At 33.8% G+C, this 15,816-nt stretch overlaps 1 protein-coding gene across 1 annotated transcript in view; it reads right to left on the bottom strand.

Moving 5' to 3' along the window:
* Nucleotides 1-2,022: 2,022 nt before the first annotated feature.
* Nucleotides 2,023-15,816, bottom strand: part of RXFP1 (relaxin family peptide receptor 1) — a 78,975-nt gene continuing 65,181 nt past the window's right edge. Inside the window, exons 11-18 of the mRNA XM_037125729.2 lie at nucleotides 14,676-14,747; nucleotides 13,067-13,138; nucleotides 9,562-9,633; nucleotides 8,628-8,699; nucleotides 6,669-6,898; nucleotides 4,919-5,329; nucleotides 4,024-4,242; nucleotides 2,023-2,398 (exon numbers count right to left, since the gene is read on the bottom strand). Coding sequence (XP_036981624.2) covers nucleotides 2,106-2,398; nucleotides 4,024-4,242; nucleotides 4,919-5,329; nucleotides 6,669-6,898; nucleotides 8,628-8,699; nucleotides 9,562-9,633; nucleotides 13,067-13,138; nucleotides 14,676-14,747 — 1,441 coding nt within the window. The 3' untranslated portion in view covers nucleotides 2,023-2,105. The remainder of the gene's footprint in view (nucleotides 2,399-4,023; nucleotides 4,243-4,918; nucleotides 5,330-6,668; nucleotides 6,899-8,627; nucleotides 8,700-9,561; nucleotides 9,634-13,066; nucleotides 13,139-14,675; nucleotides 14,748-15,816) is intronic.

A 15,816-nucleotide genomic window follows, 5' to 3' on the forward strand; every position in this document is an offset into this window, starting at 1 on the left:
GTTTGGCTGTGCAAAACGGAAAATCAATCTCTTGATAACAACTGCTTTCTCTTTAGAGCAAACATGTCTGTAAAGGTTTTTCCTTCCTGAAGTTAGGTTCCTGAATGTGTGCCTTCTAGCTCTTCTTTCTTTTTCCTTGTAATTGCTTGATTGAGATACAATTTCCATGCCATAAAATTCATCAGTCTAAAATGTATGGCTTTTATTATATTTGTAGAGTTGTTTATACATCACCATGTAACAATTTTAGAACTTTTTCTTTTGTCCAAAAAGATACTCTCCACTTCCTAGGCATCAGTCACCCTTCCAACCTTCTCTCCCCCTGCAAACTCTAATCTTTATGTCTCTGTGAATTTGCTCATACTAGGTATTTCATGCAAGGGGAATCATACAGTATTTGTCTCTTGTTTCTGGTTTATTTCATATTTATCATGTAGCATGGGTCAGAACTTAATTCCTTTTTTGGCTGAATAATATTCCATTGTATGCATATACTACATTTCATCTATTCATCAGTTGATGGGCACTTGGGTTACCTCCATCTTTTTTGGCTACTATGAATAATGCCAAAATGAGTATTTCCATGCAAGCGTCTGTCTGAGGCCTGTTTTCAACTCCTGGGTTTATGCCCAAGCCCGAAATGGCTGGATCATATTGTAATTCTGTGATAAGCCTTTGAGGAACCACTAACCTGTTTTCTACAGTGGCTGCATCCTTTCACCTTTGAACCAGCAATGTGGAAGAGGTTTCAGTCTCCATGTCCTTGCCAACATGTTATTTTTTAAATTACAGCCCTCTTAGTAGGTGTGATGTGTTATCTCATTGTGGTTTTGATTTGCATTTTCCTAGTTATTTGTGATGTTGAGCATCTTTTCATGTGCTTATTGGCCATTTGTATATCTTTGGAGAAACGTCCAAGTCCTTTGTCTATTTTTGAATCGGGCTCCTTGTCTTTTTTGTTGAGTTGTAGTTCTTTAAAGAAGCCCTCTCAAATATATGATTTCTAAGTATTTTCTTTCATTATGTAGGTAGTTTTTTTTCCATTTTTCGATAATATCCTTTGATACACGAAAGTTTTTCATTTAGATGAAAAATTTTTCCCTTTTGTTGCTTATGTTTTTATTGTCTGTTGTATCTAAGGATCAGTTGCCAAGTCCAAGGTCTTGAAGACTTATTCATTTTTTCTTCTGAGTTTTATGTCTTATATTTAAACTTAAATATATAGGTTTATATATTAATTTATGCTGAGTTAATTTTTATATAAAGTATAAGGTAGGGGTCAAACTTCATTCTTTTACATGTAACTTGTTCCAGCATCATGTGCTAAAAAGACTGTTTTTTCTTTGTTTGATTGTTTTGGCATTTTGTTGAAAATTAATTGACTGTAAATGTGAAGGTTTTGTTTCTGGACTCTCAAATTCTGTTCCATTGATCTAAATGTCTATCCTCATCCTAGCTTTTCTGATTCGCTCCTTATCAACATTTTCTCCTTTTCCAATCTGATGTTCTCAAAGGAAAAAGAAAACAGGGCAGGAAGTAGCCGAGAAGTGCTGCTTTGAGTTTATACTGGGTTCATAGCAGTAAATACATTATATTGTCTCTCACGTATATGGAGACTCGAGGCAGTTAAGATGAATTCTCAGAACAGAATATCTGTATTTTGCAAACAATCAGACATTTTCTCTGACACTTTTATACTGAGTGTTTGAAAACCTTAACCCCTTATTTCAAACTGCCCATGATTCTGATGTTTGCTGACATGCATGGCAGACAAAGAGCCACTACTTGAACCCAAGAGCCACAGATGGACTTTGTATATTTCGTCAACACAGTTTAACATTGAACCTTGAGAACGCTCTATACTACTTCCAGGAATTTACTGCAGCGCCATGCACATAGACGGTACTCAAGAAGTGCAAACAGAATGAATGAATCTGAAGTAGATTTCTCTTAAATTTCCTATACAAAATATGTGCTAGTGTATACACATTATCAATATAATTGATTCCCTTAATTTATTTCAGCCATTAATAGAAAGTATTAATCTTGTGGCATTCATTTTAGGCTAATCCATTTTGAAGTACCCCAGTGGAGTTCAGAATCAGCTATGAACAGGAATTGAGTCTGGTTGATTGAGAAATTAGTGACAATTCATAGGAGTCTCTGAAAAGAGCTGGCTTCATTAACTTAGGTGGCATCTCCTGCAGTGGCCACATTTCTACCCAGATGAATGATGGAGCATATGTTTTCTGCCTTCTTTTTGATCTTCTTTGTCTGTAGTTATTCCAAAACTGGTGGATCATTTCTTTGAATGGTCTTGTGGTCAGAGTGTAGAGAATTGGGTTCAAAGCACTGTTGATAGGCAAAATAAAAATCACTACCCAAGAGGTTATAGTACCTGGAAGGGAAAAATGAAATAGATTTTGTATTTATGGATGTTTGCTAGTCATAGAAACCCCCTTTCCTTGTTTCTACCCCGGCTCCCTTTTGAGTCTTTTTTCTTTTTCCAATTGATGTTACATAATTAAAGACTAAGTCTATCTGTGTTTTCAGGATGCCTTTCCGGGTGCCAGTATTTGAGAGGAGTGCTGGTGCTTCAGAAAGTCAGGGTTGGTTGCTGAATAGCTTTTCTAGACTACATCAGAAAAGTATTCCAGCAGGTGGAAATATTCTCCCTCAAGTGGTTACATATTGTTTTAGTCTGATTCCATTTTAGGAAAAACAATTGTTTGGTATGAAATCATACCTTTGAATGTTTTAATTACTAGACAGTACATATAGTATTGCTCTGAATGTATACTTTAATAAATTTCTTTTCAAGTATTTCATTTATTTTTAAAAAATAGGTATATTTTTTTGGCTTTTCACTAACTATAATATTTCAATAAAAACATCTTTGACTAAACTTATCTTAGAAAATCATTGTAGTATGTATATAACTACTCAGATTTTCATTAAAATTTAATTAATGGTATTTTTCTTTATTGTTTATAAAATATAAGATACTATCACCACCAACCATGGGATAAGACAAAATTAAAAATGTATGTTTATAAATTTTTAAAACTATGAATGAATACTGCACTATATGTACAATTAACAGGATTTTTCACATTTCTAAAATTGTGGTAAAGTACATATAACAAAATTTACCATTTTAATCAGTCTCAAGTGTATTGAGTACATTTCACATATTGTGCAACCCTCGCCACCACACATCTCCAGAACTTTTTCATCTTGACAAAATGAAACTCCACACCAAATGACCCCCTATTCCATTCCCCTTCCCAACCCTTACCCGCACCATTTACAACCCTTCTTTATGAATTCGACTCCTCTAGGTACTTCCTAGAAGTGGAATCATACAATATTTATCTTTCTGTGATTGGCTTATTTCAGTTAGCATGTTTTTAAGGTCCATCCATGTTGTAGCATGTATCAGAATTTCCTCCCTTTATAAGTCTGAATAATAGTACATTTTCCATATATAACATGTTTTGTTCGTCCTTCCATCCATGGATGAACCTTGGGTTTTTCCCACCTTTTGGCTATTGTGAACGATGCTATGCTATGAATGCCTGCTATGAACGCAGGTGTCTGAATGTCTGAGTTACACTGCGTTTTCATCTGTCATCTAGCAAACTCTGGGGTAATGTTCTTTGCATTGCTATGTATGCCAAGAAGAAAAATTTCTTACCTTCTGAAATAAATAATTATTTAATAATCATTTTGACCTAGGTTCCTCATGGTCATCTTAAGCATGGGATTACCAGAATTTCAACACACTGAGTGTAATTTACTTGAGTCATTGTTCCTTTGTTCCAAGAGTAGTTATGGTTTTAGGCATTTATGGAAAGAACCGAACAGCTTCCAGTAAACATTTTATTGATGAAGGGAAACTGAAGTACATATAACTTACAATTCTTGAAATGAATTAGTGTTAAGAATCTTAACTTTCTTTTTAGAGGAACACTGTAGAAACGGATACATTATTTCTTTATGGAAAGAAGAAAAAAGTTGTACCTGGTATTTCTACCTGAAGAAATGAAAGGAATTTCAGTACAAAAATGGGGATCCAGCATAATGCATCAGTAAACACAATAAAGAAAAACCGTTTGGCAAGGATCATCTCTTGTTTAACTTGATTCCCTATTTCAGTTGCCGTTATGGTGCTTTGATGAACGCTGTAAAACATGCTTCCATAGGAAAAAACTATGATGATAAACGCCACCAAGTTAATACCTATTTAGAACACAAAGATTATTACTAATGTATATAAACATTCTTAACAAACAAACATATCCTTAGCTGACATTATTAAAGCAAAGATACAAAAACCATAACATGTGTTTTGTTGATAAGAATTAGTAGGGTACATAGAAATCATGAATTTTTAAAAATTTGAAGTATTGTTTAAGCAAAGAGGAATGATGAAATGTTTAATTTTCAAATGGCATATTAAAATGAGATCACAGTGATTCAGTGAATATCTTGCTAGTATTTAAAAAAATAATGTAATTGTATTGTTATATTTTGAAAAAAAATTATGAGAAAAAAACATTTGTATGTCTACTCAAGCCAAAGACTTGTCTGGCTACTTTGGATTTGTTCATATTATAAAGGCAAAGACTTAAAATATATTTTGCTTAGTGTTACTAGGGTGAATGCATGAAATACAAATGTTTAGTGTCTTGTCTTTTTTTTTAAAGGTGTGTCATGTTGGCATTTATATGATAAAAGGAAGTTTTTTTCAAAAATCTTTCAGGGGATTCTGATAGAATTCATCCCCAGTGTCAATGAGAAAAACTGGTTAGAAGGCCTGAGATGAAAAATCTGTAAACATTAGAAGGTATAATAAGTTCATGTTGGGATTTATTGTAACATTTGTATGAAAGGGCTCATAATACAGAATTCTTACCAAGAAAAATTGCCACTGAATAAATCTGGGCTCCAATAGTTTCTGTATCTTCTGAATGAAGAGGGAAACATACTCCATTGGTGCCATAGTAGTTTTTGAAAAATTCCTTATTGCTCAGTGGAACAAAAGCCACTAGAATCCCAATAATCCAAATGAGAATCAGCACTGTAATTGTTCTGCATTTTCTAGGTCTTAAATATCTAAAAGGATACACAATATATATATATTTTTCCAATGTTAGAAATGTTAAAAGTAATACTGATACTTCTGTAGACAGAATGGCCAAAGATCCCATGAAACGACAATGAAAACTCTCCATCCACCGTTGTGCGTGCTTGTTGTATTCTCCACGAAACTTCAGGTCAAAGGCTCCAATCACAAGTAAATATATTCCCATTAGGCAGTCGGCACCTATAGGGATCAGTGAATTTCACAAATTTAGAAAAACAAGTAGGTATAATGGAATTATCAGTAGGATATCAATTGATCAATTATCAAGATATTATCAATTGATTATCAACAGAATTAATTACCAATAAGAACAATCAATAGATTCACTATTGATATAAATTGATGAAATTGACTATAATTTATTGATAATTATCAAGAAATCATTGACATTTGGGTATATATAATGTTATATATATAATAACCAAGTTTCTTCTATCTTGAGGGAGCTAATTCTTATTCTAAGAATTCATTTATGGGTAAGGACTTCATCAACTCTCTGAGAACCACTCTTACAGTGTCCTTTACAGCTAAAAAGTAGTCATTTCTCTGTTCTCCATAAACATGTAAGTCCATGAGAGCAGGGACCTTGCCTCTTCTGTTTTTGTTCTAGCTCATCACCTAGAAGTGTTGCATAAATGAGTAAACTGCAATTATGTTGAGCATTGTATTAGGGACCAAGATGGAGATGCTATTATTTGGTTCACCTCTTCCACTGAAATTCTCTCAGCTTAATGAGCTAAAGACATCAACCAAAATCTCAGAGAAAATGGCTCAGAAGTTGCTGTACTAGAGTACTAATTCAGAAAACATGAATAATTATGACATGCTCTGCAGTCAGTACAATTTTAGGGATCTTAAATTATTTACACAGAGCTGGCCTAAGAAAGCTTGTTCTCTCTGATTCTCAGTTCCTGTTTTTACATGTTTGTCTCATTTTAGGCTCTCCCATTCCCCACATCAGCTGTGGATGTAAAAATGAGGCCAAGAAAGGTTTTACTCATAGTGAAAGATTTTACAACTTTAATAATATATTATGCCTCCAGAAGAGAAAACTTAAATGAATAAAAACTTCTCTATGAGACAAAAGTAATGAATGGCAGCTTCATTAATCTGTGTAAGATGATTGAGTTTTCCTGTTTTAAAATTTACTTTCTCATCACTAAAGTAATTTTATTTTAATTATAGTGAACATGAAAGCAACATATAAGCAAAAAGAAGAACTTTAAAAAAATAAAAATTTAAAAGATTTTATTTATTTATCTTTAGAGGGGAAGGGAAGGAGGGAGGGAGAGAAATATCAGTGTGTGGTTGCCCATCATGTGTCCCCTGCTGGGAACTGGCCCGCAACCCAGGCATGTGCCCTGACTGGGAATCGAACTGTGATCCTTTGGTTCACAGGCCCTCGAAAAAGGAGAACATTTTAAAATCTCATAATTCTGCCCTTGTTTCCTTATTCCCTAATAACTATGCTTTTGTATACTTTGAAACTGTAATTCCTCTTCAATCAGGAAGTACTCACAGCAGAGAGATATGACTGACATGGCATGCAGCTTGTTCTCAGACCTGATACAAGGTCGCATACAAATGACAACGATGTTTCCCAAGCATGTAACCACAGACACGACCCAGACGAACACTCTCTGAATGATGCTTGCCAAGAGATTCTCTAGAGATGAGATTCCATCAGTGTTTGGTTTACAGCTGCGAACATGTGGTGCATATCCACAGTACTGGAATTTCTTAAAATATCTGATGTGCAAAGAGAAGGTAAAAATCAGATTCTAAATTACTACAGTCTCACTGTCCATTAATATTTATTTTCTACATTTTCTCAGTAGGAAGAAAATATCTTAATATGAGACTCAGAGGAATGTAAAACATTAAGAACACTGAAGCTTTAAACCTAAGTTTAATTTTCATTAACTTGAATTTATTGTAAAAGAACATGTATGTGGGTGAGAACAGCAAAAGGGCATAATGAATATCCAAGTCTTCTACACGTTTTAGACTATAAATAAACTGTTAGTGTGTGATGAAGGGACTCCTTCAAGGAAAGCTTCATTTTTTTGTGTGTTCAGTGTAAATGTACCGTTACATGGCTCCTATTGTTGCTGCGACTGATCTTGCTTTCTAACCCTTAGGGAAAGAGAGAGTTTGGTGCGTTCTGCTCCATGTTTCCAGGGCTTTTCTATTATAGGAGTTACGGTATGTGCTCTGTAACTACTTGCCAGCTGCCTATCTCACACTCAGTTTTGGTACATGTTCATTGACCGAGTTCCTTCATCAATAGAAAGACCTCCCTTGTTGATAAAAACATTACCTGGGTAACCAGAAGTTATTATTGTGTTACCACCAACACCAACACTATTTGGCAAACATCTTCTAGGTTTCAGGAACAAATTCTCTAACTCCATGAGGTAGGTATTAGTAATGGAAGCACATTATTTGCTAGGAAATTTTCTAATAAATGCAGACATTGGGATGCAATGATATCTTTTTGTCTCTAAAGCCATGTACACTTGCAAAATATACGTGATCTTTACAGTATAAAAGTTGCAGTAATACAAGGTGAAAGCTTGACAGTTACAGGAAGTTGTTTAACTCTTGCCACCTGCATCCCCAGATCTGCATGGTTTCTGCTCAATTCAGGTCTGCTCCTTGAGTCGTTGTTTCTTGGGTTTTGTGAGCTACACCATTTTCTTCCAATACACTCTGGTTTGCTTACATTAGTCAAAGTGTTTTATGATGTGTGGAACCAACGAAACTTTTTTAGACAATGTATCTGAAGAATTATATATATAAAAAAAGAGTGTCCTGTGTTAGATTTAAAATGTAAGTGGTGGTGGCTTACATGATAATTTCTAAGTTATTGAGAATTGATTATCATGGCAAGGTAATCATTTTAATTCCTGTTACAAGACTGCATTCAATTAGAGAAAGTGTTTCTAAAGCGTGTAATGAATGGTACAATGAGACACTCAGTTTGAATAAAAGATTTTTTAAAGTTTACCATTGTATCCATACATACTTAATTCAGTCACACCTTGACATTGTGGGCAATTTTAGTTTCTTCCATGCACGGTAATTATGCATCTGTAATTACTTTGTGTTGCCTATACAAATTTCTTCTTCCTTCGGTAGCACATTCAGTATGTGTACAAACTACCAGCCCACCGGGTGAACATCCATATTTATGAGTGGTGTCGGAGCCGAGGAGAGCTCAGCAAGACTGAATGGGTGCCCTCCACACTCCAGTTCTCTGACATTCAAAAGTCTCCTTTGATTTTACCAAACCATGAAAAACTAAATATCATCCTGTTCAATTATTAACACTTAAGAGTTAATTATGGTTTAGGCAAATTAGTCACTAGGAAATGTTAATAGATTGGATGCATTGGGTGTAGATGTATTAGCACAATACATGTGGAAACATAAACAAATGAAGTCAAGGTGAAGAACAAGGAAAACATCTGCTTACATGTAAGAGAGATTCATAAGAGGTCTGAACATCCTTTGTTGGATATTTGAAATTTCAAGTCCTTCTAGGCTGCTAAAAATATCAAATTATCAAAATTACATGTTATACAGGGTATAATAAAATGAGTTTTTGTGAAGGACAATTTAATAAAATGCTGTTAGCTAACATGTACTCTGAACCAAACATTCGTACTTAGCCTATCTAGGCACTTTCCTGATCCCTTTCTGATTCCGTTAGTTGCATATATTTTTCCCTTTCTATCTTCCTCATTTGAATTTTTGGGTGCTCATAGATCATGACACAATGCTTTGTGCATAATAACTACTCAATAAATATTTGTGGAATAAATGAACAAGCATAATCTTTTAAACAATATTGAAATAGAAGAGTATTACATTTTTGAAAAATTTCTGATAATTTTTAAGTAAGAGTTTTTTCCTAATAAAATGCCATTTTACTGAGGGAACACAAATTAACTGAAGCCAAGCTTATCTTTTAAGGCACTTTTCAGATCCTAACAGATTTTTTTTTTTGTGGTGAAAGTAATGATTTATATTACCCACAATATTCTACCTTGTAATAAAGATGGATATATAAATTCTTAGAAATCCAGTGCCAATGGAGAAATGCATATGCATAGATGCCTTCAGAGGATTGAAGCAACCAATCCAACATAAGCTCAAGGTGATTATAGAACAATACAAAATAATTCATCATTATCTAATTTTTAATTTATAAATATATGATAAAGTTAATAGTTATCTGTTTATAGTCCAATAAACACTCATCTTACCTGGTTTTGTGGAGCTTAACTAATATCCTGGGAATAAAGCTGATTTAAAAGGTTCTATCAATATTATTTTAGATAATTTATTAGCTATTAGTATACAAATAACAATTTCATTGTAAAACATCCCTGTAAGCATATACTTACAGAGACTTGAGACTGACAAGAGAATCAAATTGGTTTGCTTGAAGTTTCTGGATTGGGTTATAGGAAATATTCCTATTTTTTAAAAAAGGCGGCAATAAGTCATTTCTAGAAACTGCTTGAATAGAGAGAAAGTATATCTGTTGTCTTTGGGTTACTTTTAAACATTAACAATAAAAGCACAGTAATGGCGCATGCCTCTTAGGATACATTAAACAGTTAAATAAATTAATGGAAATAAAACACTTAAAATAGTTTCTGGCTTTTAGTAAGTACTCTATGATTGTGTGTGTGTGTGAGAGAGAGAGAGAGAGAGAGAGAAAAGGAGGAGAGACAGTGAGTGAGCACTAAGACAGGAGCATGGAGGTGGAATTGTCAAGAAAGAAACCACACCTACTTCACATTTTGCTCAGGATAAGGTGATATGAATAATAGAAAAATATCATCTTATTTAGTCAAAATTTGAATTAGTGGAGTTGCATTGAATATTTTTGACATAAACTATATGTCGAACAGTGGTGTATTGTGCCAGCAATTAGTGAGGCATAAAGTAAAAGTAGAAGGCTCTAGCTAGAAGCAAAAAGGTAGATCAGAGTGATAGTACAGCAGAATTTAAATGCGAAAAACTTCAGAATCTTTGTAAAACAACACCTTGAAACAAGAGAAATTGATTAAAGGGAGCTTCTCAGGGCAAGTTCTCTTTTTAAGAATTTTTTTCTAGATTAGACGATTAGTTACAGGGGGAAGGGGGATGCTGCTGGGGGTTGGTGATTACAGAAAGAACAGAGGAAGAATGACAATGAAGAATGAACCCTATAAAAGAAACAAAAGTGAACTCAACAATTTAGGAATAGAAAAACACTATCTTAACATAATGAAGGCCATACATGAAAGCTCATAGTCAACATCATCCTCAGTGGTGAAAGGCTGAAAGCATTTTCTCTAAAAGCAGTAATGAGACAAGGGTGTTTGCTTTTACCACTTCTATTCAACATAGTACTATAAGTCCTAGCTAGAGCAATTAGGCAAGAAAAAGAAATAAAAGGCATCCAAATTGGAAAGACAGAAGTAAAACCTCTGTTCACAGATGACATGATCTTATGTGTAGAAAACCCTGAAGATTTCACACATATACATATGCATACACACAAACTGTTATAACTAATAAACAACTTCAGCAAAATTCCCAAATACAAAATCAATGCACAAAGATCAAGTACATTTCTATATACTAACAATGAACAATCCAGCAATGAAATTATGAAAACAATTCCATTTATAATAGCATCAAAAGGACAAAATACTTAGAAAAAACAATATAGTTCATGAAAGACTTATACTTTAAAAACAAGATGTTGCTGAAAGAAATTAAAGGGGACACCAATAAATTCTGTGCTGATGAATTGGAAGAGTTAGATGTCACTACTACCCAAAGTAATCTACAGATTCAGTGCAATTTCTAGCAAAATACCAATATATATTGCAGAAATAGAAAAATTAATTCTAAAATTTATGTGAAATCTCAAGGGAGCCTGAATAGCTAAAATAATCTTGAAAAAGAACCAAGTTGGAGGTCTCACACTTCCTAATTTCAAAACTTACTACAAAGGTACAGTAAACAAACTATGTGGTATTGTCATAAAGATGGATATATAGGGGTGGGTGAAAGGAAGTTTACAGTTGTAATACAAACAAATAATACAATAATTAATAAGAAAAGAATAAACTGTGTTTGGCATACTCACAACTGTAAATCTCCTTTTGCCCATCTTTGTATAAACAGTGGAGTAGAATACAGAGCCTAGAAATAAACTCTTGTGTACATAGTCAAATGATTTTCAACAAGGGTGCTAAGACTGTCCAATGGGGGAAGGGAAGTCTTTTCAACAAATGGTGCTGGGAAAACTAGATAGACATCCAAATGCAAAAAAAAAAGGACTTTCTTTAACCAGTGTGTCACAGAATTTTTAAAACATACAATACCTGACTATTTAGTCAAGGGCACTGACCTCTTTTCCTGAGCTTGTCAAATTAAAGAAATAACAACAGCCAATACAACAATGGCTGTTCAGTGTGAATAAATCGAAATTATACCTAATTTTTGTCAGATCAGCAAAGGATGTTTTTTTTGGTGTGCTGCAGAATTTTAGCAATTAATTTGTAATGTGCGATGAGATGAAAATGGTTGAAAATTGTTGGCTCGTACCATTTACAAAATCAACTCAAAATGGGTCAGAGACTTAAATATAAAAGCTAAAACTATAAACTATTACAAGAATATCTTTGGGAAAACACTCATGATATTAGGTTAGGCAATGATTTCTTGCACATGACACTAAAGCACAGGCAACAAAAGCAAAGATGAAAAAACTGGACTACATCTAAATTAAAAACTTTTGAGCATCAAAGGGAGCTATCAACAGAGTGAAAAGGCAACCCACAGAGTGGGAGCAGATATGTGCATGTTATATATGAAAAGAGTTTAATATATAAAATATATAAAGAACTACTACAACTCAACAACAACAAAAAACAATTAAAAATGGACAAAAGGCTTGAATAAATGTTCAAAAAAGATAAACAAATAAGCAAATTAAAAGATACTTAATATCATTAATCATTAAAGAAATGCAAATCAAAAACACAATGAGCTGCCATTTCATATCCATTAGGTTAGCTGTTATCAACAAAATAAAAAATAAAAAGTGTTGTTAAAGTTGTGGAGAAATCAGAACCATTATACACGGCTAGCGAGAATGTAAAATGGTGTAGGTGCTATGGAAAACAGTATGGAGTTTCCTCAAAAAATCAAAAATAGAATTACCATATAATCCAACAATTCTACTCCTGAGGTTATATACAGAAAAGAATTGAAAACAAGGTCTTGAATTGAAATTTGTATGCTTATAGCAGCATAAATCACAATAGCTAAAAGGTGGAAACAATTCAAATGTCCATCATGGATGAATGGAGAAACACGATGTGGTATACACACACAGTAGATTATTATTGTACAAAATAATCTTAATTCATTATAAATTGAAATACAAATAATTAATTAATTACTATTATTATTTACAATAATAATATTCAGACATTCTGACACATGTTCCAACATAGATGGATTTTGAAAACATTCTGCTAAGTGAAATAAGCCAGTTATGAAAGCATAAATATTGTGTGATTCCATGGATATGTGACATAGTTAGGGTAGTCAAATTTATAGAGACAGTACACAGAGTGGTGGATGCTGGTGTGTGTGTGGGGGGGTGATGGGAAATTATTATTTAACAGATATGGAGTTTCAGTTTGGGAAGATAAAAATGTTCTAGACGTAGATGGTGGTGATGATTGTGCAATAATGTAAATGTAGTTAATGCCACTGAACTGTACACTTAAAAATAGTTAAAATGGTAAACGTAATCTTGAACACATTTTATCACAATTTAAAACAGAAAAGAAATGAAGAAATAAAGAAACGAAGTGACAAAATTAGTATCAGTCTTACAATTTCGAGAGCTCCTTCAGATTCTTAAATACATGTGGTGAAAAACTTTCAATCTTATTATTTCCTAAATCCCTAGGGAAATAATTGCAAAAGTTATGTTATTTTCTTGAGACTTTATTTATTGTTCTATAATTGAATAGTAAATCATTAGACCGCTTTTAACAATGCTATTGAGTTACATTAATTACCAGATGTCTAAAAGTTTTTAAAAAGGGAGCGAAGTGGGAAAAGATAGAAATATTTTATCTCATTTCATGACTCCCTCAGAGACAAAGACTTGATGATATTTGACCTGGTCCTAATAGGTACAGCTTCCTAATTCGATGTGTTGCGTATGTGTTGTGCCTCTTCTTTTCCCTTCCTGCTTACCCACCTTCCTTTTTTCCATGTTAGAGTAGAAATACAGATTGGAGCTTTAATTTTTAATTTTGCTTGGGTTTATTACGATTTTGAAATGGAAGTGGATTTTCAAGAGCACATTTCTTTCACAGCTGATACACACTGGGTCCTGTATACTTCTTGGGCAGGATGCAGGTGTTCTCTCCTCTGTCCTCCCATATACTACCCGTGCACACTTCTTTCATAGTGCATATAGCACGTACAATACTTGCAGCATATGTAACATTATATTAAAACTGTTTCTACATATGTGCTCCTCTTCTGAAAGATGTGAGTTCTTTGAGTACAAGAACTACACTTGTTCATCTTGGGTATCTGGTATTTAATTTTCAACTAGCTCTTCTTTTTAAAAAAATTATTAACATATAGTCGGTATACAGTATTGTATTATTTTCAGGTGTACAACATATTGGGACCAGCTATTCTTTCTACCCCCAATTAGAAAACTACCAATAAACCAAATCTGCCTGCTTCATATTGAAGCAAAAGTGGTGGCACAATTCCAGCTCCTTGTGTGGGAACTGGGAGTAAAATAAAGTAAAATATGGGCCATGTTAGTGAGGCAATGGGAAAAGCAGATTTAGAGCAGTCCACTGGAATATTAACATGCCATATATCATGTTCAATGATTTCAGGTGGGAGTGTTGGCTATCAGAGTGAATTCTGACCTATAGTTCTTACATCATAAATCATGTAACGGGATGCTATTGGCCTAGATCCTAAGTGACATATGAAAGGACCACTTAATTTATCTCTTTCTCATTACTGTAGGTTGGGAGGTTACCCACAGCAGTGTCCAATTTCTCTGTGAGTCAAAGATTATCCTTTGGTTTCAGAATCAGCAAAGTAAAGTCTTTTTATTTTAATGATCTCTGAATCCTACCTCTTTAGGAAACTTAAAAACAAATTAGCTGTCCCTCTAGCAGTAGAGTAGCATGGTGTAGGATGTATTTTATTTATTAAATTCACCCTGACTATTCTTTCTCTGCATCTATGTTTCCTTTACCTCGCTTTCCTCAAATCTTACATTTTTCTTTAATGCACAGTTTTATGAGCTCTCAGAATTCCTTCATGGCTCAAGGTGTATATAAATTATGCTAAGAAAAGAGATAATAAATCTTTCTTAATGCGTAAAAACATATAAGTGTAACAAGTGTGAATTAAAAACAGTAGAGAGAAAAGTTTCATCAATATGTTTAATCGAACTTACAATTCATTTAGTTTGTGGAGGGGTGCAAAAGTGTTTTCATTAAGGTGATTAATTTTGTTTTTTCTCATTATCCTGAAAGAAAAAGAAACATACATTGTAGCTTCTTGAGGGAGCTGATAAATGACTTATTAGAGAAGAGATTAACAGCCTGCAAAAACAAAGGCAATGATATTAAAATCTTAAATTTCCAAATCTATTCATAATAAAAACAAAACATTCAAATTTTAAAGTAAAACAGGGAAAAACTTTGCAAGGAAAATAGTGAAATACTCAACTCTGGAGAACAGACTAAATATCATACAACCTAGAGCAGAGGGAGCCTCTTCAGTCGATGCAGCCTGTCTAACAAAATACCCGCCAGATGACGTCACTCATATGCATTGGGTAGTTGATGTAATTTAGGGTGCAGTTGTCTAAGGAAGTCTAATCTAAGCTGGACCAAGTTAGATCTCTAGTTTGGAATGTGAAATGACTATAACTCGTGCAGTTCGTTTCTGCACGGATCTCGTGTATATGAGCTAACAGACAAGTCAAAGGATTTCTAGTTCTTTAAACATTGTGTGACATGCTTAGAAATTAGCCTGGTCCCATTCTTTAGTATTTATTTCCTCGCAGCACTCGAAACTGTTATCACCTCCTCCCAATATCTCTGGACCAGAAAAGCACAAACACTTGCCAAGAGGAAACTCATAAATAATTTCTTCATGCAGAGGTTTCTTAAAAAACAAACACAAGTAGAACAAAAGAAAAGCTCTACGTATTTTTGGATATATATTTGGTGTATATTCTTGAGGTGGATTTGGTTTCCTTTGGGCAATCAGTGCGAACTATTTTGCATGATAGACACGGAACATCCTGCCTCTGAAGACTGCTGAACTCACTGTAGAAGTGGTCACATAGTTCCATGCCTTGAATCTATTGTAATGGGAGGCATAATTGGAGAAAAATTACTGTTGTTCCAGTTGCTGCTATTGCATTGCCTCTGCACAGGGGTCCTATGTGTTCTAGTATGATGGCTTTCAACTTTTCTGTGGTAACCCTACAGTGAAAAAATGCATTTTATTTAGGGACATAAAATACAACCAAATAATCCAAGATTCTTGAAACAGTACATTTAATGACTTGTTAAGTCATTACACTC

This window comes from Artibeus jamaicensis, unplaced genomic scaffold, assembly GCF_021234435.1.
Source record: "Artibeus jamaicensis isolate MK-2021 breed Jamaican fruit bat unplaced genomic scaffold, CSHL_Jam_final scaffold_537, whole genome shotgun sequence".
Classification (NCBI taxonomy): Eukaryota; Metazoa; Chordata; class Mammalia; order Chiroptera; family Phyllostomidae; genus Artibeus; species Artibeus jamaicensis.